The sequence below is a fragment of the Antechinus flavipes genome, chromosome 3 (genome assembly GCF_016432865.1).
Source record: "Antechinus flavipes isolate AdamAnt ecotype Samford, QLD, Australia chromosome 3, AdamAnt_v2, whole genome shotgun sequence".
Taxonomy (NCBI): domain Eukaryota; kingdom Metazoa; phylum Chordata; class Mammalia; order Dasyuromorphia; family Dasyuridae; genus Antechinus; species Antechinus flavipes.
This window is the reverse complement of record NC_067400.1, coordinates 588,850,886-588,876,253: the sequence shown is the minus strand read 5'-3', so window position 1 is coordinate 588,876,253 and position 25,368 is coordinate 588,850,886. Positions and strand designations below refer to the sequence as shown.

The 25,368-nt window shown below is 41.7% G+C and overlaps 1 protein-coding gene across 1 annotated transcript in view; it reads right to left on the bottom strand.

Moving 5' to 3' along the window:
• LOC127555807 (protein-arginine deiminase type-2) overlaps positions 1 to 25,368 on the bottom strand; it is a 62,497-nt gene that overhangs the window by 31,250 nt on the left and 5,879 nt on the right. Inside the window, exons 2-6 of the mRNA XM_051988420.1 lie at positions 17,826 to 18,009; positions 17,442 to 17,514; positions 7,134 to 7,195; positions 2,317 to 2,434; positions 1,907 to 2,032 (exon numbers count right to left, since the gene is read on the bottom strand). Of these exons, the coding sequence (XP_051844380.1) occupies positions 1,907 to 2,032; positions 2,317 to 2,434; positions 7,134 to 7,195; positions 17,442 to 17,514; positions 17,826 to 18,009 (563 nt within the window). The remainder of the gene's footprint in view (positions 1 to 1,906; positions 2,033 to 2,316; positions 2,435 to 7,133; positions 7,196 to 17,441; positions 17,515 to 17,825; positions 18,010 to 25,368) is intronic.

The window sequence follows — 25,368 nt, the reverse complement described above, 5'->3', positions numbered from 1 at the left end:
AAAAGTTTAGAAACTATATATGTCTAGTATTGTATAACATCAACATATTTTATCTTTCAAGCCCATAATAATTCAGACTTCTTCTCTGGAAGGACCCAACATTTTTTAATGCGGGTTTTCCAGGTCACAGGGTCACCATTTCCCTACACTCCCTTGTAGTGGAAAGGATAATTGTATAGTGCATTCCAATGCACTGATCTCCAATCCGACATTTTCATCTCCTTTTCAGACATCTCAAACTGGATGTCCAATGGACATCTTAAACCGAACATATACAAAGCAGAACTCAGCGTCTTTCCCCCTAAACCTTTCACCGTTCCTATTTCCAGTGGGGGCAACACTGCCTTCCCAGTCCCTGAGGATCACAGTCTAGAAGTTGTCCTGAACTTTTCATTCTCGCCCACCTTCCATATCCAAGTTGTTGCCAAGGCTTATTGATTTTGTCTTTGTGACATTTCTCCCACGTGCCCATCTTCTCCTTTGGTGCAGATCCTCCTCATCTCACTCCTGGGCTACTGCAATAGCTATAGTGAGTCTACCTGCCTCAAGTATCTTCCCACTTAGTTTGTCCTTCATGAGATTTTTCCTTTAAAGAGATTTTCTAAAACTCACATCTAATCATGTTAGCCCCTACTCAATAAGTTCCAGCAGCTCCCCTTGACCTTCAGCAAATATAAAATGATGTTTGGCATTCAAAACCCTTCTTAAGCTGCCCCTGCCAACATTTCCAGTCTTTTTACATCTTAGTCCCCAAAACATGCTTTCTAATTCAGGGACACTGGCCTCCTCAAACTCCTCAAACAAGACACTCCATCTTCTGACTGCAAATATTTTCTCTGCCATGCTTGGAATGATTTCTCTCCTGCCCTCTGACCACTGCTCTTCCTGGATTTCTTTAAGTCCCAATTAAAATCCTACTTCTCCAGGAAGCTCTTCCCAACCCTCTTAATTTCAGTTCCCTCCCTTGATTGTTCCCTACTGTATAGAACTTATTTATATATAATTATTGCATGTTTCCCCCCATTAGAGTTTAATCTCTTTGAGGGCAGAAATTGTCTTTTGCTTTTCTTTTTTCTATCCCCAATTCTTAGCTCAGTTCCTGGTACATAGTAGGCACTTAATAAATATTTATTGAATTGAATTGAATCAAATTATATAGGTATAAGAAAAAAAAGGGAGACTGAGTTAGTGTGATGGGCTAGAAAAACTCTTGAAAAGGAGGCAGAATTGCCAGTCTAGGATGTTCTGCTGATACAGTGTGTGACTCCAAAAGTCATTCTCTTCTCAGTTTCAGTATCCTCCTTTGGAAAACTAGCTTTTAAAACCAGATGATTTCTAAAGGCCTTCCCAGCTCTAATATTCTGTGTTCTAAGGGCCCTCCCAGCTTTGACATTTTGGGTTCCAAGGGCCCTCCCAGCTCTGACATCCTGTGTTCCAAGGGCCCTCCCGGCCCTGACATCCTGGGTTCTAAAGCCCTCCCAGCTCTGACATCCTGGGTTCCAAGGGCCTATCCTGTATTCTAGAACTTCTCTCATCTCTAATATCCACTGTTCTAAGTTTCTTCCGAGCTCTGACATTCTCAGTTCTAATGGCCCTTCCAGCTCTGACATCCTGTATTCTAAGGCCCCACCCTGGCTCTGACATCTTCTGTTCTAAGAGCCTGGTTCTGATATTTAATGAGACTGATGAATCAGCCCTTTACTATATCCTGCACTCTCTTTCTTATTTAGCTCTTTTTATGAGTTGGGTTTTTCTAACTAGGATAGGTCAGGGCATATGGGCAGCCCAGCTGGGCTTATGGGAACTGCCCAGGTAAATGTTGCTGAATTGAGCAGCTACCTAGAGGGAGATCTGGGGCTGTGGGTGTGGGGATTGGGATGGCCTGGGAGGTTGGGATCACACTCACTATCCACATAGAACACGCCCACTTTGTCCGAGTCACTGATGGAAATGTAGAGAACCATTTCATAGCCTTTTGGGAGTTGGGTGGGGCCATTGGTCCTCAGGATCATTGGAGACATGTCCTTCAGGTCTGCAGAGAGACAAGGAGGACAGAGCATCAGTGAGACGGAAATGTTGTCAGGGTCCCTGGGTCCTGTGCCCTTCACCCTTCTTGTTCCCCAGCAGTTCCAAGCTGGAGTTGATGCCATGTCTGGTCAGATCAAAATAACTGGCACAGCAACCTCAAGCTGCCCTTCTGTTCCCTTTTGGCCCCCAAGAAAAGAAAAAAAAAAGAGACTGTCTTTCCCTTCTCCTATCCCCAGGGAACATGTGGCTCACCCCACCCAAAGGACCCCTTGGAACCATCTCTATTACCTTCTTTGGTGTAGACCTTGTTGTCAGAGCAATCTTCCTTGGGTAGCCAAGGGATTTCCCTGTCACAGTTCACCAGCAGGACGGCCCCCTGGCCATCAGGACCCCAGGTCCAGGATGCCTGTAGACAACATGAGCCCAACATGTGAGTAACAAGCCCCTCTCCTCTCGCCCCCTGGAAGACCAATACTAGCCAACTCTCCATACCTAAAACACATGTCCTGTGATACCCACAAATAGGGAGGTTTCATAGGAGTGAGAATCAACATGATCTTAGAGTCAGTCATCTAGATCAACTCCTTAATTTTACAATGGAGGAAACTGAGGAACAGAGTGGGAAAATGATTGTGATTTGAACCTAAGCTTTTTAATTTCCTATCCAGTTCTCTTTCCATAATATTTATTGCTTTTGAGAAGGGTCATTTTTGTGGGCATTGGAAACACTGGCACCCAGGCCTAGAGAGAAATCCCTGGTTGACTAGAGTAAGAGGGGCAGAGGTCAGACTCTCCAGCTCTATTCTTACCACCCTAGGCATTGAGAGACAGCATGGGCCAACCTGGAGACCAAGAGCATCCTAGAAGCAGTGTGATGATCAAGTCAGGAGATTTGAAATCGAATCCTGGCAAATCTGGGTCTCAGTTTACCCATTTCCAAAAAGGAACTAATAATACCTACATTAACCCAATTCAACCCAAAAACATTGATAAAATTCCCACAACATATGTGACACTGTGCTAGCACATGGGGATATCAAGACAAAATGAAAGTTTTTGCCTTCAAAGAATTTCTATTTGATCAGGGGAGATAACATGTGCACATTTAATTATAGATAGGATAGTGGGACGGAGATTTTTTCCCTAGGCATTAGTAGCTGGGAGGATTGCTAAGGTTTCCAAAAGGTAGAAGAGAAGGGAGTGCATTCTAGGCCTGGGGGACACTCATGGGGGAAAGGGGAGAGAGAACAAAAGTTCAAGGGCCTGGGTTTGAATTCTGACTCCATCATGTACAGTATAACCTTGAGAAAAACCATTTACTTACCACTGTTAGTTTTCTCATTTGTAAAATGGGGGTTTTGTGAGGCTTATACATGGGAAAAACCTTTATAAACTGCAACTATAATTAGCTACTATCATTACAGCATCATAGGCACAGAATGTCAGACTCAGCAGGGGTTTTAGAATTATTTTAATCCAACTCTTTCATTGTATGAACAGCTAGGTAGCTAGTGGACAGAGCACCAGGTCTCCAGTTGAGAAGACCTGAGTTTATATATGGCCTCAAATCTTTACTAGCGTGTGACTCTGGACAAGTCACTGTTTGGCTCAATTTCTTCATCTGTAAAATGAGCTAGAGAAGGAAATGGCAAACCACTCCAGTATCTTTTCCAAGAAAATTCTAAATAGTCATGAGGAGTTGGACATAACTGAAAAGTGAATGAATAAAAACAACAGTCTCATTCTACAAGTGAAAAAATGGCGGGTCAGAGACTTTAAATGATTTGACCAATATATACAGCCAGTTAATGGCTAAACTTGATTTCACGTTTTCTATCTACTATTCTTTCTACCATATCAAATATTCTCCTTTATTAATAAATAATAGCACTCTTTGTTGACTCTACTTGGGACATAGTAGATAGAGGGTGGGTTTTGGAGTTCAGAGGACTTGAGTTTAAACCCCCAAATGATCTATAATCTAAATTAAACTAGCTATTGACAGTGAAGTGATTCCCAAGGTTTTTATTCTGAGATCTCTTTCAATAACAACTACAAAATGTATTATTAACTCTTAGGGTAATTTAGCATATTACTTATACTATTGTTTTAGTGTTATTAAGTGCATACAGTAGCTACAATGGTTACTTTTGCCCCCAAAACATCAAAACAAAATTTACATTGTATATTTATAATCATAAAATTTAAAATTTAATTTTATTTGTAACTAAAAATTCTAAATATACAATTACAACACTCTATTAAAAAATACAAATATTTTATTTGGGATATTCTGTGAGAATTCAAAGGAAATAATCCAAGCACAAATCCTCACATGTTCACTTCATTAAGTTACAAATTTTGTTGGATGTAAATAACATTTTTGAAAATTACAATAAAGGCACAACATAATTGGGCAATCATTTACTGCTTAAAGCATCACTGAATAATTTTTAGCTTGAATTCCCTGGACTGTTGTCTTGAACATTTAAATGGGACCTACTGGGCTTATTCTCCCAGGCATCTGTGGAAAGAATTAGCTTCCTACATTAATGAAATCACAGAATTGCATCCCTAAAATGACTCATATTTTGTATTTTACATTTTGAAAAACATTTTATGGATATAATTTCACCTGATTCTCACAACCATTAGAATTGAATTCCAGAAGCTCTTTCTTTCCCTTTTGTGTTTGCTTTCCCAGGGCTTGGCATGGTACCTAGCACATAGTAAGTACTTAATAAAGGCTCAGTGATTTACTGAACAACTCTGTTTTACAGGTACTATGGATATTATGTGCTTTTTACAGATGAGGAAACTGAGGCCCATTGTCTTCCCATTAGTGATTTACATAGCTAATGTCAGAGGAAAGAATTTGATTCTAAAACCAATGGCTCCCTCCCCTCTCCTCACAGATCATCATGCTCCTCATTGTCTCAAGGGAGCAAGAGGCTTAAGTGGGCTTTTCTAATACCTCCTCTTGGAGAAGGGGATTTGGTTCTAAGAAAAGACAGAGAGCTGAACTAAAAGAGAATATTTCTGTCCAGGCACGACAAGCCCATAGATTAGATGGAACCTCAGGAGTCATCCAACACCTTTATTTTATTGCTTCTCTCCTCTGATCCCCTTTACTTCCCTCCCCAAGAAAAAGAAAAAAAAATGATATCCTTGTAACAAACACGGATAGTTAAGAAAAACAAATTTCCATGTTCAAAAAATGTCTTTGTCTATTCTCTAGATCTATAACCTCTTTGTCAATAGATAGACAGACTGTTTTATTACAATTCCTTTGAAATCATGGTTGCTCATTGGGCAGCTTGGAGTTCTTAATCTTTCAGAGTTATCTATCTTTATACAATGTTACTACTATCATATACATTGTTCTCTTGGTTCTGTTCTCTTCACTCTGTATCAATTCATCCAGATCTTTCAAAGTTTCTTTAATACTGTCCCCTTCATCATTTCTGACAGTGTTCCAACCTTTTCATGCTATAGAAGATAAAACTGGAGTCCAAAGTGTCTAAGGCAGTATAAATAGGTGGGATTTTGAATCTAGTTGATTCTATAAACTGGTGGGGCTTGTGGTCCCTTTCCTAGAAGGGAGGGAGTGCTAGGGATGTGAGTTCTCAGCAATTTTGCAGTAAGCACCAGCCTTCTGGGGACTGACCCTGCCTGATCTAGCACAGATGTTCCCTCCTGACTCTGGGAGGCAGGCCTGTCAGCTGGCTTTCTTTTATTGGGAGCAGGGAAGGCACAGAAGCTGTCAGGGGGAGATCACAAGATGAGAAAATTTATCAACCACTTGTCTATATGGAGAAATGGAATCCAGGAGAGGGGGTGTGCTCTACCCAAGGTCAGATAGCCCATTTATGAAAGACTTGGACATAGGCCCTTGCCTCCCACTCCCCATTCAGCAATCCATCGTGCTTTAGGGTTACACAGACGGGCTTTCTTTTAATGTGTTCTGGCTTGAGACCTAGACAATGAGGCTTTTTACAGGGGCAGGTTTCTATTTTGGCTGACTCTGAGAAGCACGATTTATTGGGTGCTAAATTGGAAAGGGCAGCACTGTCTCCGGAGGCTGTGCTTTTCTTTCATTCCTAACAGTCTTATGACCATGTCACTCCTTGGTGTATAGGTGGGCTGGGAAAAGGAGAGTAGGACCAGAAAAACACTGGGCTTGGTGTTCTGGAGGTCTGGGGTCTCCTTCTAGTTCTACTGATGATTTACTTACATCCTTTGGACCTTTGCCTCTGTAAAATAGGAGCTCCCTGAAGACAGGGGCTGTGTTTTCCTTCTTCGATCTGAGAGCTCCTTGGGATCAGGGACTGCCCATCTTTAGTCTATGCCTTACATCTTGCCTGATGTTTCTGATTCAACCCCCTTGCACCCATTCCAGGGTCCAGGACTCTTCATTGATGAGGATATACCATATCTGACCTAGACTTAGCATTCTGTTCTCTGGACATCTCCATGATAGACCTCCCTATGCATAGGATCACCCTTCCCTTTCCTCATTTAGAAGAAATGTCTGGAAATAAAAATAATAGCTAGCATCTATACAGACCCTTTCAAGTTTGCAAAATGTTGAACATGTTACCTCATTTTCTCTTCTAAAATATATGCTTCTTGAGGGCAGAGACCATTTCTTTCTTTCTTTTGACTTTTTCTTTTCTTTTGGATATTTGTATCCTAGCACCAAGGACAGTGCCAGGAACAGCTAGCACACTTTTAAAATCATTCATGCATTTGTTCATTTCTTCTCTTTCAGTTTGGGAGCTTCCTGAGGTCAGAAACTAGGCTCCGCTCTCTCCACCCCAGACTGGGAACAAAGTAAAGGAAAGAATTCTATCTGTCCATGAATAAGAATTTACAAATATTATCTTATTTGATTCTCACAATAACCCTGTGAAGGAGGTGCACTAACAACACCAATAATATATGTTTTTGTGCCCTTTTTACAGATGAGAAAACTGAGGTAAACAGAGATTAGGTGACTTGTCCACAACTAGGAACTTAATTTAGTTTGTGTTGTGGACTGATCCATTAGTCACCAGTTGCCTGGAACACTGAGTCCCACAGGGGATGGGAATATGCTGACTTACCTTCTTAGGATTATTCTTTTCCACAACTCCATCTCGATCTGCATCCACATCTAGGGAGATCTCTGTGGAGAAGACACAGCCATCAGATTCATTGTAAAGAGCTGTCCCTCAACTGACAGACTGGGGAAGTGAGGGGGAGGGTTCTCTTCTCCACTGGGACAAGGAGGAGAGGCAGTTACATCTCACCCAAATGGTCTTCATTCTCTCTTTCTCTTGCCTTCTCTATTTCCCATGATAGCAGCAGGAGGGAGGTTGTTGGGACCATTTAATTGAGCCTTGATCTGATCTGAGCATTGCCTGTGTTCTAATCCTTACAAAATGCTTTCCTCAGGAAAAACCTTATGCTCCAAAGTACAAACATTTTTGCTTCTATTTTGCAGGTGAGTATACCAAGTCTTTGTATCCCCAGTACCTAATAATATCTATATAACCTATAATATCTGATCTATAATCTATAATAATAAATAATGCACACAGTAGTTGTTTAATAAAACCTGTTGAAGAAATATTGTTTGATGAGGAACTGTGAATGACTTAGCTCTTATCAGCAATATAATGATCTAAGACAATCCCAAAAGACTCATGATGAAAGATACGGCCTTAAAAGAAAGAACTAATAATTTGAATACAAATTGAAGCCTACTATTTCCCTTCCTTCCTTCCTTCCTTCCTTCCTTCCTTCCTTCCTTCCCTCCCCTTCATTCCAGTCTTCTTGTACAAAATGATTAATATGTTCTTCACAACTGCACATGTATAACCCATATCTCATAGTTTGCTATCTCAGGGAGGGGAGAGGAGAGGAAATGGAGGAATAGAATTTGAAATTCAAAACTTAAAAGATATGTTTAAAAAATTGTTTTTCATATAATGGGGAGAAATAAAATATATATAATATTATATAAAATTAATATAAACAAAATCAGTGTAACAATTGAGTTATATAATATCATTAATAATCTAATAAATATTATTTATGAACATAATTCATTATATATTATATTTTATACAATTCTACAATATCATATCTTATGTAATCATATGACATGATTAATTTATAATATAATGGTATAATAATTTAAATTAATCATAATAAAATGGATATAATATAAAAATATATATGTCTGTTGTTGATTGAATGGATTGTGCAGAAATGGGAACCCACAGATGTGGGAATGCCCCTTTAAGGCTATAGAGAAAACTGAATAATTAATATCATTGTCCATTCTAAGATCACCTAGCTAGTCTCAGAATCATGATCTGAACTGGGGTCTCAAGACTTTGCGTCCAGGGCTCTCCTTCCTCACCAGATTTCACTACGCCTCCACCCAGACCGAAAGCTGTTCTCTTAAGCTGCTGCTGTGTCTCTCACTCCTCTGCTAGCTGCCATTCACATTGGGCCTGAAGCTTTGTATTTAATGTACATTTTTTCAGTGGATTAGAGAAAGAACTTGAAATGTTTAGCCTAGAGAAAAATCTGGGCAAAGATGGGGGAAGGGCATTCAAATATTTAAATTCTGTTTACTTCCAGTGAGCTGAAAACAAAGGACCAGTGAGTAGAAGCTGATGAGTCAAACGTTGGCTTGATAAGGAAAGACGCTAACATTTATAAACTATCCAAGAGTGAGACGAACCAAAGGAGGTTATGGTTGTTCAGTCATGTCTGACTCTTTGTGACCCCATTTAGGGTTTTCTCAGTAAAAAATACTGCAGTGATTTGCCATTTCCTTCTCCAATTCATTTTATAGATGAGGAAACTGAGGCAAACGGGGTAAAGTGACTTGCCCAGGGTCATACGGCTAATGAGTGTCTAAGGTCAGATTTGAACTCTGAATTCCAAGTCTGATGCTCTATCCACTGCACCACCTCGCTGCCCCACCTGGAAATCGTCAAACAACTAGGATTAACCAAGCATCTACTATGTGTCAGGCATTGTGTTCAGACTGGACAATTGGGTTACAACATTCCTGACAAGTGGTTCCTTGTTTAAATTTAAGTTTAAGACGTGATTTCCATCTCTGAGATTCTTTCTGCCTTAATTAATATTGAGTCCAATGTACCTGTGCTTGCTACCTAGACCCAGAACATAATAATAGCAACAACTCACATTTCTGTACTACTTTACGGTCTACAAAACAATTCCTCATAAAACCCCACTGAAATAGGTAGTCCCATTTAAGAGATGGGAAAACTAAGGCCCAGAGAGTTTAATGGAAATTTATGCAGATGCTGAGGAAGAGATTCCTGCTTAGGTATGAAATAAATTACATATCCTTGGAGTTCTCTTCAGTCTCTGATTGCCGATGATTCTTAGAAGGGGCCGTGGACCAAAGAATCTAGTCATGGGCTCCTGCCCAAAGAACCTTCCAGGAGACTTGCCCTTCAACTGGATGTAATCTGGAGCCTCAGGCATACAGTGGGATCAGGCAGCATTTCAGTGCTGTTGGCAGGGACTCCTGTCTCCATCGGGAGAGGAGGGGGTCCTGGCACAGGAGGTAAATGAGGTGGCTGCCAGCCGAGGAAGGCTCTCTCAAAGAGATGAATTTCTCATTCAGATAGTGCTGAATTTCTGTGTAGCCCATTGAGCATTATGCCCTTCAAAGTGCTTTCTGTGGGATTTTGGGAATGGTCTTCAGAACCTAGCTTATCAGCCACATAGGAGATCTTCTCTTCTTTGTGATATATTAGAAGGAATGTTGGATTAGAAGCCAGAGGGCACGCTGTCAAATCCCAGCTCTGCCACTTGGTAGGTATGTGACCTTGGGCCTCAGTTTTTCCCATCTGGAAAATAGGAGAGCTACAGAACATTCTATGATGCCTTTATATTCATGACTGGGTTTTCACTTCAAAAATCTGTTTGTTGGCCACCCCACTGTCTAAAGTGCCATCCATCCTCAGCTCTTAGACACTCTAGTTTTCCTCAAGACTTAGATTGAGGGCCATTTTCTACAAGACAACATTTCTTCATCACCCTGTCCCCAAGAAGCTGCTAAGGCCTCCCTCACAAAATCTTTTCTCTCAGTTTTGTATCTAAACTCTCTATGTGCAGGCTGTCTTCTCCAGCTAGATTGTAACTTCCCCGAGGAATGACATTTATTTTTGTCTTTCTTTCCCTAGAACTTTAGGCTGGAGCCTGCCATAGAGTAGGAGCTTGATAAATGTTCCTTTGATAGGACAACTGAAATTCGTTAGCTAAGGTCAAATATTTAGGAGGTGACTGGGCCGAGAATCAAACTTAGGCCTGGTGAGTCCCAAGCTACTGTTCTATGCCCCATGGTGCAGCTTCCCAACTGTCATTGCATGAAATGAAACCTAGTGTCCAGAGCTCCAATCCTCACGGCTAGTTGTGTTCAAAGTTTTCCAGGACTGTCATATGTGAAAGCAAAATTAGACTTATTTTTCTTGGCCCCAGAGAGTGGGATAAGGAGTAATGGTGGGACGGGCCAGGAGGGAACTGCAGAAGGGATGATTTAGCCTTAGCTTAGGAAAAACTTCCTCTCTTGTTATTAGAGCTACCCAAGAGCAAAATGGGTCAGGCCAGGCCTTAGGATTTCCCTTTCCTAGAGACTTTCAAGGAAAGCCAAGATGATCATAGTTGATTGGCTGATTATGTTGTCATGGAAATTTGCATTCTGGCATGGATTGGGCATCTCTCTCTCTCCATTCTGTTCACCATCCGCTGGTTCCACCTCTTCTCCATCCTTCCAAATCTGAGGCTCTGTGTTTTCCTTAAAGCCTAACTATGTAGTAATGGAAGAAGAGCTGTATTTGAAGACAGGAGATTCGAGTTGAAACCTTGATTTTAGTAGTGTGACCATGGTCAAGTCTTTCCTCATTAGTTTCATTTTTCTCATCTGTAAAATGGGGATACTTCCCCATCCCCAAACTTTGAGACTGCTTGGAAGCAAATCATTATAGAAATACACATTGTTATTATGATTATTATTGGGCAATCCTATCAGTTTATGTACCCTTCTTCTCATCCCACATCAGGCATCCCATTGTAACTCCTTCCCCAATGATTTGGTCTTGGTGGACTATCTTTCCAGTACACAATCATAGGGTCAGAGATTCAGGGTTGGAAGGGATCTTAGAGTTCACCCCACCTCCCACTCATTTTACAGATGAAGAAACTGAGGCTCAGAAGAGTTAAGCAATTTCCCCAACATCACATGGCTATTAAGTATACGAGATGGGATTTAATGCTATCCATTATTCTAGCACCACCGTTCTGTGACTTCTTTAACCCTCCTCATCAGGGATTGACTTATTATGTAAGGACATACCAGGTTCACCTCCCTGGAAGGTCCCACCATCTTTTGCTTCTATACTCCTCTCTCTCTCCCTCTGCCTCTCCCTCTTCCCTCTCTCTGTCTCTGTCTCTCTGTCTCTCTCTGTCTCTCTGTCTCTTTCTGTCTCGCTCTCTCTCTTCTCTGTTGGTGGTGGTGGTAGGAAGAGCTGGGGGAATCTAGCATTGGGGCCTCCCAGCCCAGGAGAGATTTTTCCAAAGGCTCAGGCTCCTAGGTCAGCTCCCCAGAATAGTCCCAAGGTGTCAGGTGGTTCACCCACCAGTGGTAGGCAGATTAAAGGGAAATGTCAAGGGGATTGGGTTCAGGGTAACATGAGGGTGGAGAGGCTGCTGCTGCTTGCCTTCCTTGGGTCCCTCTCTCCTCTCCTTGGCCTTAGAACTCAAGGTGGTAACACCTACCACAGTCCTCCCGCCTCCCGACGTGGCCAGGTGCCCAGTTCTCCAGCTTCCTGGGGTAGAAAGAAGGCCTGGCAACTCTCATTCCAGGTGATAGAGCCCAGTTCTCCATTCTCAATGCTACCCCTGGGGCAGGCAGATCAAGCTGGGGCCTGGACTTTGGGGGCAGAGACCATACTAGTAGCCTAGAAGTCCCTTCTCCATGACCAAGGCAAAGCGCCCATGTGGCAAGCTGAAAAGAGCCTTGACTTCGGAGGCAGAGGACCTGGACTCCAAGTCATTTTGATACTTATTAATAAGCTGTGTGATCTTCAGCAAGCTGTAACCAATTTGTTCTCAGTTTCCCTCTTTGTAAAATGAGGTCATTGGGCTAGAGGACCCTAGAATTTCTTCCCACTCTAACTTATGATCCCATGATCCTTTTCCACATTATACTGTTTCCTCTCAGGCTACACATTACCCTCTGTGTATTCCCAGGTTGTCTTCAGTAGGATAACTGCAGAAATGCTGTGGGGGAATGTTGTTACTTAACATACTTTTGTCCCTTCACTCAGACCATCATGGTAGAGATAACTCTGTCCTCCTAATAGAAGAGTATGTTAAACAGTAGGAAAACCAGACCATACATCCCAATACTGACCTCTCTGAGCCTCAGTTTTCTTAGCTGTAAAATAGGACTAAGGGGCCAGATGGCATAAGAGGGTGGGTGAAAAGTTGGCTTTGGAGTCAGGAAGACCTGGTTTCAAATCCCTCACTTGACACATCGTGGCTGTGGGTGCCTGGGCAGCTCATTGAACTCCACATCCTGGATTAATTTTCTAAGCTGTTTTAAAATTGTTCATTTATTTATTTTAAGGCAATTCTTTAGCAAGTCAACAAGCATTTATTAAGCCCTTACTCTGTGCCAGGGTAAGCAGCAAGGATACAAAGAAAGGCAAAGGCCTCAAGTTTTAACCAAGTTGCCAATCTGCATTGAGGGATGAAGCAAATGAAGTCAAGAAAGGTGAAATAATATGCTTGAAGATACACAATAAGGAACCAAGCTGGGATTTGAAGTATTAGGAAGGCTCAGTGTCCTGGTTCTAAACTCAGGTCATATTCCAGAGGGTAAGTGGGAGCTTACACACTATGTTGCACTATTGCAAGATTAGCATGTACTATTTATTGCATCCATTTATTGGATTCTTGCTTCTGCCTCTTTTCAAGTTGACTTGAGAACCATCTAGATAACAAAGCCATTACTTCTTTACAATTCTATTCTCTTTACTTCCTTATCTTTCTTCCAAGTCTTTCCACAAAATAGAGGCTCAATGCTTTTTCTAGAATAGCAGAAAAGACCAAGGAGGAGGGAAATGGTAGGGATTTGGGATTCTAGCATCACAGATTTAGAAGGAGTTTCAAGGCCATTTAGTCTAACCCCATTCCTTTATAGAAGAGGACTTGCCCCAGCCACGTGTTAGTATCAGGTCAGAATTTGAATGCAGAGTCCCTGAATCCAGCTTTTTTCTCCTGCATCTTAGTGGATTCAATGTCTCTTGCCCTCTTGCTGGTTGATAGAAGTGGATTCCCCAAACTGTCTCCTTAGGAATTCATCCTGGGATACATTACAATCTATAGATTCTCATAGCTGGAAGATGCATCTCATCTCAGTCCGGAACAAGGACCATTTTCCCATCCCTCATTTCTCTTCACAAAGGGTCAGACAAGCTGTTGGAACACCTCACAACAGGAAGCAGAACAGTGGTTTGGAACCAGTGGGTCTAGATTCAAATCCCGCCTCTAAACTTTGCTACCTAGATAATCCTTCTTCAGCAGGATTCAATAGAAAGAGCAGGGCCTCTGGACTCCGAGGTTTGTGGTTATTCAGTTGTTCAGTCACGTCCAACTCTGTGTGATCCCATTTGGGGTTTTCTTGGCAAAGATACTGGAGTGGTTTACCGTTTCCTTCTCTAGCTCATTTTACAGATGGGGAAACTGAGGCAAACAGGGTGAAATGGCTTGCTCTCGGGGTCACACAGCTAATAAGGTGGGAGGGACTGGGTACAAATTTAACTTATCACTTACTATCTATGACCAAACATTTAGTTTTCTTGAGCCTCAGTTTCACTAAATATAAAAATAATAGAATGAACTAGATGGTCTCTGAAGTCCTTGCCAATTTCAGATTCATGATCCAAGTGACTTCTCTGAGTCTCAGTTTCTACATCTGTAAGGTGGACATAAAAATCTGTACATAACCTACGCCATGGAGCTATTTGAGGAAAACGTTTTTCGAAACTTTAAAATGTTCTAGAAATATGAGCTCTTATTAATATGATCTCAGGGCACAACCCATGCCATGACTCTGCTGTTTTTCTTGATTTCAAGCTGAAATTTGTGTCTTTGTACCTCTTTCCCCAGCTTGTGCTTCCTGCTGACGTTTTCCCTCACAGGCCACATAACCCAAGTCTGTTTCCTGTGCTCCCTGACAGAGCTCTTCCCAGTTCTGGTCAAAACAGGGTCACAGGAAGATTATGTTTCTGAAAGGGTGAGTTAGGGATGTTACCTGAGACAGCTCAGTCCCAATGCCCATTGAGTTGATTGCTGCAGCTCTGATGACTACCATCCTGGGAGCTCTGGTTCCATTCCCTCAGATCTCTGGTTTGGCCACTTCTGTTTCTGTCTTCACCTAAACCCTGCTCTTGCTCTTTTTGTCTCCCCACAGTGTGCAGCATTAGGAGCTTGAAATCTTTTGGGGGGGGTTCATTCAGGGGAGCCTCTGTTGGAACCTTGGCAGAATGCCTTGGGCATCAGAACACAGAGCCAAGGACCTCTGGGCACTCCTTCTATCCCCTGGTGAGTCTGCATTATTCATGAGAACTGTGTAGAAAAGTTGCCCGTGCCAAATCTGATTGGGTATTAGCTGGCATTACCTCAATGAGTGACCTTGAATAAATTTTCAACTAAAAAAATGAGGGGGTTGGAGCAAACAGTCCCATTCCAGTGTGACATTCTACACTGGAGGAGGAGGAAGATCCTCCTAACTTTTATGTTTTCTGTTCTAAGATCCCTTTTCATTTCTGACATTCTGTGTTCTCAGGGTTCTCCCAGTTCTGATATTCTCTAAGATCCCTTTCTAGTCCTGACATTCTCTGTTCTTGGGGTCCTACCACTCTGATGTTCTCTAAGATCACTTTCCAGTTCTGACATTCTGTGTTTTCAGGGTCCTCCCAGCTTTGATGTTCTCTGAGATCCCTTTTCATTTCTGACATTCTGTGTTCTCAGGGCTCTCCCAGTTCTGATATTCTCTAAGATCCCTTTCTAGTTCTGACATTCTCTGTTCTTGGGGTCCTACCACTCTGATATTCTCTAAGATCACTTTTCAGTTCTGACATCCTGTGTTTTCAGGGTCCTCCCAGCTTTGATGTTCTCTGAGATCTCTTTTCATTTCTGACATTCTCTGTTCTCAGGATCCTCCCAGCTTTGATGTTCTCTAAGGTGCTTTTCCAGTTCTGACATTCTCTGTTCTCGGGGTCCTACCAGCTTTAACACTTTCTGCTTTAAGGTCTCTTTTCACTGCTGGTTATTGGGTTTCATTCTTGAAGAGGACCAAAATGACATCATTCTGTTAGAGTCGAGTTACTGTGTGTCTGACTATGGCTGATCAGACCAGTACGAGCTTGAAGCGCTCTGCCATAGGGTGGACACAAATAGTCCCTATGAACATTTGGGGTGCTTTCTCTAACTTTGCACATCTCATGTTTCTTCTGCTTTGCTCATAGAGCACATCACCTTTTCTGGTGAGGGCATGTCACGTGAGTGATCTTGTGCCAGTGTTTCTTTCCCACATCACACAATCAATGCTAAAGTTCTTAAGAAGGAGCTTGAGAGTGTTCTAGTATCACTTTTTCTGATCACCTTGTGAGTGCTTGCCCTGTGTGAGTTATCCATAAAATACTTTTTTTTTTGGCAAGAATACATTTGGCTTTTGAACAAGCTGCCCAGCCCAAGGGAGTTGTGCTCTTTGTAGAAGAGAAAGTTTGACAATTTAGCTCAAGAAAGGACCTCTGCATCTGATATCTTATCCTGCCAGGTGATCTTCAGAATCTTCCTAAGACAATTCAAACTGAAGAAGAAGTTTTTGAATACTATTAGCTTACTTTTGAGGGATAAAGCACAGGTGCTGATTCTATTCCCCCCGAGATTTCAAGGATGGTGGGGTTCATTGCTCATACAAAAGCTGACTAAAACTTTCCAGATTAAGTTCCAAGTTTCCATGAGGAAATTATGCCGGTAGGATGCCTCCATTGTCCTCTTTATAAAAGTAAAGGGAATAGATTGTCCTGTGATAATCACAGGGGGATCTCTCTCTTAGTCATTGCTGGCAAGATTCTTGCCAGAGAACTTCTTAATAGGCTGATCTCACATCTAGAAAAAGGTCATCTACCTGAGAGCCAGTGCGGCTTCAGAAGGAGCCAAAGAACAGCCGATATGGCGTCTACTGCCTGACAACTCCAGGAAAAATGCCAGGAGCAGAGCAGAGGTCTGTATATAACATCTTTGGATCTGACCAACACCTTCGATACTGTCAGTCATAAGGGTTCATGGGAAATTATGTCAAAATTTGGTTGTCCAGAGAAGTTCCTCGGGTATAGTATTTCAGTTTCACGATGGCCTATTTACCTGGGTACTGGACAATAGGTGATGCTTTCGAGCTTTCCCAGGCACCAATGGAATGAAACAAGGCTGTGTGCTTGCTTCTATGTATGCTTCCATTGATGAACTTGTGGGTTTATGGATTCTGTTCTAAGGAACCTTTCCAGTTCTGACATTCTCTGTTCTAAGGGTCTTCCCAAAATGAATGTTCTCTGTTCTAAGGTCTTTTTCCAGTTCTGACATTCTTTATTCTAAGAATCCATCAAGATTTATCATTCTCTGTTTTAAAGTCGCTTTCCAGGGTTGGCATTTTGTATTCTAAGGGTCCTCTCAACTTTGATGTATTCTGTTCTAAGGCCCCTTTCCAGTTCTGACATTCTCTGTTCTAAGGGTCTTCCCAAATTGAAAGGTCTCTGTTCTAAGGTCTTTTTCAAGTTTTGACATTCTTTATTCTAAGGATCCATCCAGATCTGACATTCTCTATTTTAAAGTCTCTTTCCAGGGTCAGCATTCTGTATTCTAAGGGTCATCTCAACTTTGAAGTACTCTGTTCTAAAGCCCATTTCCAGTTCTGACATTCTGTGTTCTAAGATCTCTTTCCAAATCTGACATTCTGTGTTCTAAGGGTGCTTCCAGTTCTGACATTCTTTATTCTAGCATCCTTTCCAAATCATAAATCATCTTTCCAAATCAGATGTTCTATATTCTAGAATCTCTTCCAGCTGACATTTTGAGTTCCCTCTCAGACTTGAAATTCTATGTTTAATGACCCTCCTGGCTTTGATACTCTTTGTTCTAAGGTCCTCTTCCAACTCTGCCATTTTATGTTCTAAGGTTTATATTTTACCATCCCTACCAGCTCTAATATTCTCTACTCTGATGTTCCATATTTAAGACCCCTCCTAGAACTGAAAGGCAAGGAATCTGTGATGCTAAATGGGCAGATCTCTATAATATTGGTTGTTACTTACCAATAGCTGTGAGGAAAAGACCAGCTTGATCAATGGGAGTATTGCTTTCCTCTGCATAATAGTTGACGGTCACCTGGGGATCCATAGTGGGAGAAGGAAGAAAAAAGAAGGCAGATGATGACATTTCAGAACATTGTTCAACCCCCCCCAATTTTTAGCCTATCAAGCCCGTTCTCTCTCTCATCATGCATATGCTTGTACTATGAAACTCTAGGTTAAGCTAAGAACCCAGTCCCACTGCCAATTTTAGGCTCTCGGTAAAGTTCTTTGCTCATATAGAGCGGACATAGTTCCTTCAACCTTCAGATTTTCCTTTCCACTGCTGTTCTGGTGGGTGTCCATCTTCCCTTCCTACCTTAAACCCAACCCTCCATGTTCCTGTACCTTATCGCTGCTGACATCTGTGCTGGGCTGGTTCATGCTGAGACGGAGAATGGTGCTGGGGGAGAGGGCCCATCGCTGTTTGCCATTGGTCGTGGTCTCCTCAGCCTGCCCATCGATCACTGCTTCTACCTGTACGTCATCTGTGTGTTTCAGGCTGAAGGTTTTGGCATCAGCAGGGGCTGCACTGCAAAAGGGAGAAGAGTTGGGTTATGGAGAGGCTCTCATGTGGCACTTAGGGAGATGAAATCTTACTCTTTGAAAAAAATCTAGACTCTTAGAACTAGAATTTGACTTGTGTGATCATAGGGATCAGTGAGAAAAGGGAATAGAGAATAGTAGGGCTGGTAGGGAACTTAGAACAGAAAGTGTTAGGACTGAAGATAGAATGTCAGGACTGGGAGGGCCATCAGAAATCAGAATGTCAGACCTGAGAGGGCCCTTAGAACCCAGAATGTCAGAGGTGAGAGGGTCCTTAGAACCGAAGATGTCAGAGCCAGGAAGGCCCGTAGAAATCATTGAATCAAATTGGGTCATTTTATAGATGAGGAACCTGAAGTCCACAAAATGGAATTGGTTTACAGCCAAAAAACTTTCTTGAGGTTAGTAAGAAGAATATGCACCGATACCAAGAAGGAACCCATGAATCATATTGCCTGTGATCTTTCTCTGTCATCTGAAGTACCAACATTTACAATGCCTTTCCTCTAGGTTGACTTTAGTGAGCATGTGAATACCAGGGAAGGGGGAGTCTCACTGTGCCATTATTAGTCACTAACATCTTGGTGTGAATCAGTTCATCTTATCCTTGGGATCTGCCATGTGAAGACAGTTGTCCAGGGAAGGGAGGGCCCTGAAGGGGAGGGAGGAGGCTGCCAGTAGGCAGCAGTCCCCAAAGACAAACTATTGATTTTACAGGCTTGCAAAAGACCTGTCTCTGGGGCTGGGACCTGGGTTTTTTGCGTGCCTTGTGAGGCTAAATTTGGACAAGGGATCATAGGGAATTATGTGGGCCTCACTTGGGCTTTGTTAGCAAAACACCAACATGCCATTCTGGGTTTCTGGAAAGGGCACAGATCCACTGGCTTAAAAGGCGGAGGTAAGGATGAGTGTCAAACAAAGGGAATCATTGCTAATTCACTGGGTGACCTTGGATGGGTCATCTTCCCACCCCCACCCCCGGGGTCTCATGTCTTTCTTTGTAATATAAGATCTACACTAGGTCATCTCTGAGACCTCTTGCCCTCCCAGATTGATTTTTTTTTTTTTTGGACTGGATAAAAGAGTTTATTCTTTGTCTCATTTTTGACTTAGTTTTCATGACTAAATGGCGGTTACCTCAATCAAACTGAAACCTGGGAAAGATCTTGGCTTACAAAGGCCATCTGCATCCAAGGCCATCTCCAGGTGTCCTGCTCTATATCTGGCCACTGGATCCAGATGGTTCTGGAGGAGAAAGTGAGGCTAGTGACTTTGCACAGCCCTCCCTCACTTAAATCCAATTCACTTTCAAGATAAAGCATCACTTTCCTGATATCATGGTTCTCCTCAAGAAAATCCAGCTCGAATACTCTATATTCTAAGACTCCTCCCAGCTCTGGCATTCTCTGCTCTAAGCTCTCTCCAGTTCTGACATTTTCTGTCCAAAGGGCTCTTCCAGCTCTATTACTATTGTTGGTGTAGTACTAATAGGAGCTGCTCTCAGAATTTGAGGAGTTTAGAAAAGAAAGGTTTAAGATCAGCTTCCTGTCCCTGGAGATTCTTGGGAGATCAAGCATTCTATTCCTGAAGGTCAGAATTTTTCCTGAAAGATCCTTATTATTATTATTATTTTGGCTGAGGCAATTGGGGTCAAGTGACTTGACCAGGGTCACACAGCTAAGAAGGGTTGTGTCTGAGGCCAGATTTGAACTCAGGTCCTCCTGACTTCAGGGCTGGTGCTCTATCCACTGCCACATATTGCTGCCCAAGATTCTTAATTTAAGCAAGAGTCTAATTTAAAATGTAACTGTTCTAAAGAAAGCTATTAAGTTGCATCAAACAAAAAGAATGTAACAGGGTTTGAGGAAAGAGAGGGGAAAATGGAGACTGCAGAGGGTCTAGTCAATCAACAAATGCTTATTAAGAGTTTTCATAGGTGGGGGCTAGGAAAAGAAAATCCAGGGAAGAATGAGTCAGTGTTTATCTAGTACTCTATGGGGAGAGAAACACTATATGTGACAGATTGCAGCAATCCTTGTTACTGAAAAGTTATGACTCCCATCGCAAATTATTAAATTGGCAATTGAGCCCATGAATAAGTCTGATGGAATCCTGGACTGTTAGAGCTGGGAGGGACTTTACAGCAGAGAATGCTCGAGATTAGGAGGATCTTGAAACAAAGATGGAAGGAGCCTAGTGAGTTTTCTCATTTTTACCAGTGAGGAAACTGAGGGCTAATTGGGGACAGCTTCTAAGTAAAACTTAGATTTTCCAATTGTTGACTCCGTTTTTTTTCCCTGTTAGCGTAATTTGGTTAGCATAATATTGATTTTTCAAAGTCAATATCCTTTGGGTAAATATGATAAAATCCAAGTTTCTGGACATGTAAGGGTAGGGACCAAACCATGGACTCCAGGTGACTCCCAAAATACAAAGATCCTGGGAGAAGTCCATTAGGTTCCTGTTTATTTTCTCCTCCTTCCCTTTCTTTCACCTTTCCTCACTCAGTCTAATGATAGGATGAAGAATTTGGAATCAGGGAGACCTGGATGTCAAATATTTCTCTGAAATTTGTCCCCTGTATCCATAGGCAAGTCACTTTGTTTCGGAGTCTCAGTTTCCCTGTCTGTAAAATGCTTATAATCCCTACTTTACAGGGCATTATAAAGTTAATTTATTTAAGTGTTTTGTAAACTTTAAGATATAATGGAAATTTCAGTTATCATCATCATTATTATTATGTGACACCATTATTCTCATCATTTTATTGTCCCTCTGCCTAAATAGGACTTTAAGGGTTAATGTCTCAGCCCTACAACAGAGGCCCCTACCCTATCTCCCTAGGCACTAAGCTTGAGCAAACAGCTATTCTAAGGGCCGGATCCAAATCCAAACAACAAAGGAGTCTATTGTCCCTAGCCTAGGGGGTTCCCAGTTGGTGCCATCTGTGCCAAGGCAGATGCCCTTATTGAGGGGCTGTCTTTAGGGTTCACAGGCTAGTCATGTTGCAAAGGTCCTCTTGTAAAGCAGATATGGAAGGATCAGAGGATGGGGAAGGGCAGGTGTGATTTTAAAAATAGGATGTGAAATAATGAAGATTGAAATGAGCAGAGCCAGGAGAGCCTGTATAATACAGCAATATCATTTTAAGAATGATTTTGGGCAAATAAATTATTTTAACTATAATAATTTCCCAAATTAAACATCAAGGACATATAAAGAAAAATGCTATCTATGTCCAGAGAAAGAATAGATAAATAGAAGTATATGTAATAATTTATAATAATAATAATAAAAGTATATAGAATAAAGCTACCATTATATATGTATGTATATATATATATATATGCACATGCTACCTTTACATATATAAAGGGTTATTATTAGACACAAATACATGCATATATACACACAGACATATACACACACACACATATTTTGTATCTAATGGCAGCCAACTCTGGGGGGGGGAGAAGAAAGAAAAAAATGAAATATACATAATTTTGTCTCATTTTTTGAAAGGAATAGCAAGTTGTACATAGTTGTGCAGGGCGAATTTGCAGTTTCATATGAGTCATCATTTTTATTATACTATATCATGGAAATGCTTGTTTTAGTTCATAAATTAAAAATAAAATTAAAAAAATGAAAAGAGCATAAAATAGGAATTCTTAACAACTTCCCATCTCCCCCATAATCTGGTTATTATTATCTCATAACTCATATTTTTAAAGGCATCAAATAAAATACATAAGATAAAAGAAATCCAATGGTTTTCAAATATAGTTATTGAAACATTAAAAGATACCCACAGGTTCACAGATCCCTGGTGTAAGAGAATAAAGGAAGACCAGAAGGTCTATGAGATCTTGAAGTTGAATAGCATTGAGACTAGACACTGTGGGGGGACCGAGGTGAAGGAGATCCACTCTCTGTTCTCATGAATCTTCCATTCCAATGAAGACACAGTCTTTGATCGCAGGCAACATCTTGCCAGACGGACTTAGGGAGCCTCTAATCTCCAGGAGTTCCTAGCCAGTTTCTAAGTTAGGCAGGTGACATAATTTGATAAGTGCTAAGAGAATTCCTTGGATGACCTGAGTCAGGAGGGGTCAAAGAAGGTTGCCCAGAGGGAGTTTTGAATAGGTTTTGGAAAGAAAAAAATCAACGTGGGAGAATGCCATATTGGTTCAGCTAGCTAAACTGTAGACTAAGGGCCTCTGGGGCTCCAGTTAGGGCATAATGAGTTGCATAAAATCACAGTCCTCCTTAACCTCTTCGGTTTCCCGCCACCTGAAAATGATAGTTTAGTTTCTTAAGATTCTCTTAAGGAATCAGACTGGGGCCCAAGGTACCAGCCTTGGTTGGCACAGGACTCACTTTAATCACACCATCTGCCTTGAACCTCATTAAAGCCATCCCCTCCTGGCAGCTTGGGGAGGCAAGGGGAGGTGGAGGAAAGTGAGCAAGGTTTCCTGATTATCTGCCTAGTGTGAAAACAAGGGACCCCACTGGCATCCTTGGAGGGGGCAAGAGCTGCTGGTGTTTACAAGGTAACAGTGCTTGTTTCCCACTTGTCTCTTGAGCCTGTGGGCAAGAAGCTGGCCAGTGTCACAATAACCCCAGAGAACTGAAGTAGGCAGGGCCCTGTGCCACTCACCGTATAAAGAGAATACTTTCTCATATACAGTAGAACAACTTGCCCATGATATTACAGGTCTCTATGATGTGACTTACTTTTCTTTTTCTGTAAGTTCAACCTGTAACTTTCAAAGCTGTCCTGTTAGTCTGTGTTAGTCTGCTTTCTGACTTCCCTTATATTCTTTTCTGGTTTTTTTTTTAAGGATGCCTCCCCCATCCAATTCCAATGGTCTTGTGATGAAGAGAGCCATCTGCACCCAGAGAGAGGACTGTGGGAACTGAGGATGGATCATAATACAACATTCTCACTTTTTTTGTTGTTGTTTGCTCACATTTTATTTTCTTTCTCATTTTTCTCCTTTTTGACCTGATTTTTCTTGAGCAGCAAGATAATTGTATAAATATGTAGACATATATTGGATTTAACATATTTTTACAATGTTTAACATATATTGGATTACTTGCCATCTAGGGGAGGGGGTGAGGGAAGGGGGGAAAATTTGGAATACAAGGTTTTGCAAGGGTCAATGTTGAAAAATTATCCATGCATATGTTTTGAAAATAAAAAAAAACTTTAATAAAAAAGAGAAAAAATTTAAAAAATGCCTCCATCATTTTCTTTTGCTACCTTATCCCTATTCCCTCCTATGGGTTCCATAACATTCAGGACTGATATCTTGTATTCCACCATCCTTTCACCCACTGGAGAACAAAAAGACAAGGTAAACCTTTTATAAAAATAAATTGAGTCAAGTAAAGCAAATTCCAACATTGGTTATGTTCAACAATCTCTAATGATTTTTCTTCAGGAGGACAGAACGGTTTAGCAGAAAGAACACTGGGTTTGGAGTCAGAGCACTTGGGTTCAAATCCCCACTCTTTTGCTTAGTAGTTATTTGACCTTGGGCAAATAACTGGCTTCCAACATTCCTTCTTACTTTAAGTCTTTATTCCTATTATCCTCATCTCAGTCTTGGGGGGAAATGACTCACCCCTTCTCATATTTCTATGTGCTCTAGGGTTTTCTTATCTGTAAGATGGGGCTTGTCAGTCCTGTCTCTCCCTTATTTCCAGAAATGAGATAAAGGGTGAGAAGTAATCATGGATGAGCATCCAGGGGATATAACGCTTGGGTTTTAGAACCAACTTTGCCTCTTTGTTCTGTGTGTGATTTGGGCAAGATCCTTCTGTCTCTGGCTTCAAGCTCCTCATCAGGCTGGGGACCTCTGTCCTACACAAAGCTGCCTCTTCTTCGGCTGCCTTGTCCCTTCTCTTCTCACCAGCCACAGCCACTAGGGAAAAACAAGACTCCCCGTGGGTATGACGTAGGCTAGGCTTTGGTCCAGCCTAATCTCCTGTCTTTCAAAGGTAGCCTCTTCCCTTTGGACCTTGGCAATGCAGCTGGACACCTGTCCCCGGAGCCACTCCTGGCAGAAGCCGGCCTTTTTAGGGCGAGACATGCAGGGGTGTTACCCTGATTTATGGGACCCATCTGATCACGCCTTGGGACCGAGCTCCCCATGAGCTCTGACAGGCTCCGGGAAGGCGGGGGTGGCCGGGCTTAGCTCCAGCTCAGAACAATCTTCTCTGTGCCCCTGCAGTAGCTGAGCTGTATGTGGGCCCTGCTTGGTGGGGTGGGAGTGGGGGGAATGGGAGTGGGGAGGACAGACAACTCCAAATACAGCTATTTCTCAGCTCATGGCACCAGCCACATATTGTGAGCAAAGACAGCACAGATAATCCCAAACTGATTAATAATCCTAAAATAGCACTTTGAATGGGCAGTTAGGGTTATTGCATGGTGGGAAGAGTGCCAACTATAAAGACCTACAAGATCTGGATTTGAATCTTAGCTCAGAAACTTATTAACTATATAATCTTGAGCAAGTGAGTAAGCTTTTCTACACCTCAGTTTTCACATGTGTAAAACAGGGATTTTAATATTAATACTTCCTATCTTACAAGATGTTTGTGAAAATCAAGAGTGTCACATCACGATCCATCAGCATTAAAGCATTAAAAATGGCTACTGTAGGTCCTGTATTACCCAAAGACAAAAAAAACTCAAATCACCCTGATCTTTAAGGAGTTTATAATCCATGCAGGCAGATAACACATATTTGACATATGCAAATTGTATGTAAAATAAATTCCAGGTAATTTTGGACTGGAGGCCCTACTAGCTGACAAGGGCCAGTCTGGGAAATCAAGACAAGACTTCATTGTTGCCCCTGGCTTCTGTATTCATAACTTCCTTCAAGTCCCAGCTAAAATCTGCTTTTCCAGGGCACCTAGATAGTATAGTGGATAGACAGTTAGAGGAGGATCTGAATTCAAATTTGACCTCAGACACTTGACACAAGCAGAATGTCTCTGAATAAGTAACTTAATCCAGATTGTCTCACAAATAAATAAAATCCCTCTTTCTATTAGAGGGATCCCCTTCCAATCTCTGTTAATTTTAGTGCCCTCCTGTTGGTTGGTTACTTTTCATCTTGTCTATAGACTGTCTATACATAATTTCTTGAGGACAGGGACTATCTTTTGCCTCCAAAAGCATCTGTTGCACTCAGGACAGTGGGCACTTAATGAATGGCTTTTGAATGATTGCTGTGTAGGATATCAAATTTGAGTTGAGCTTTGAAGGAACTGAGGGGTTCTAAGAAGGAGTGAGGGCATTCCAGGCATGGGGGACACTCTGGGT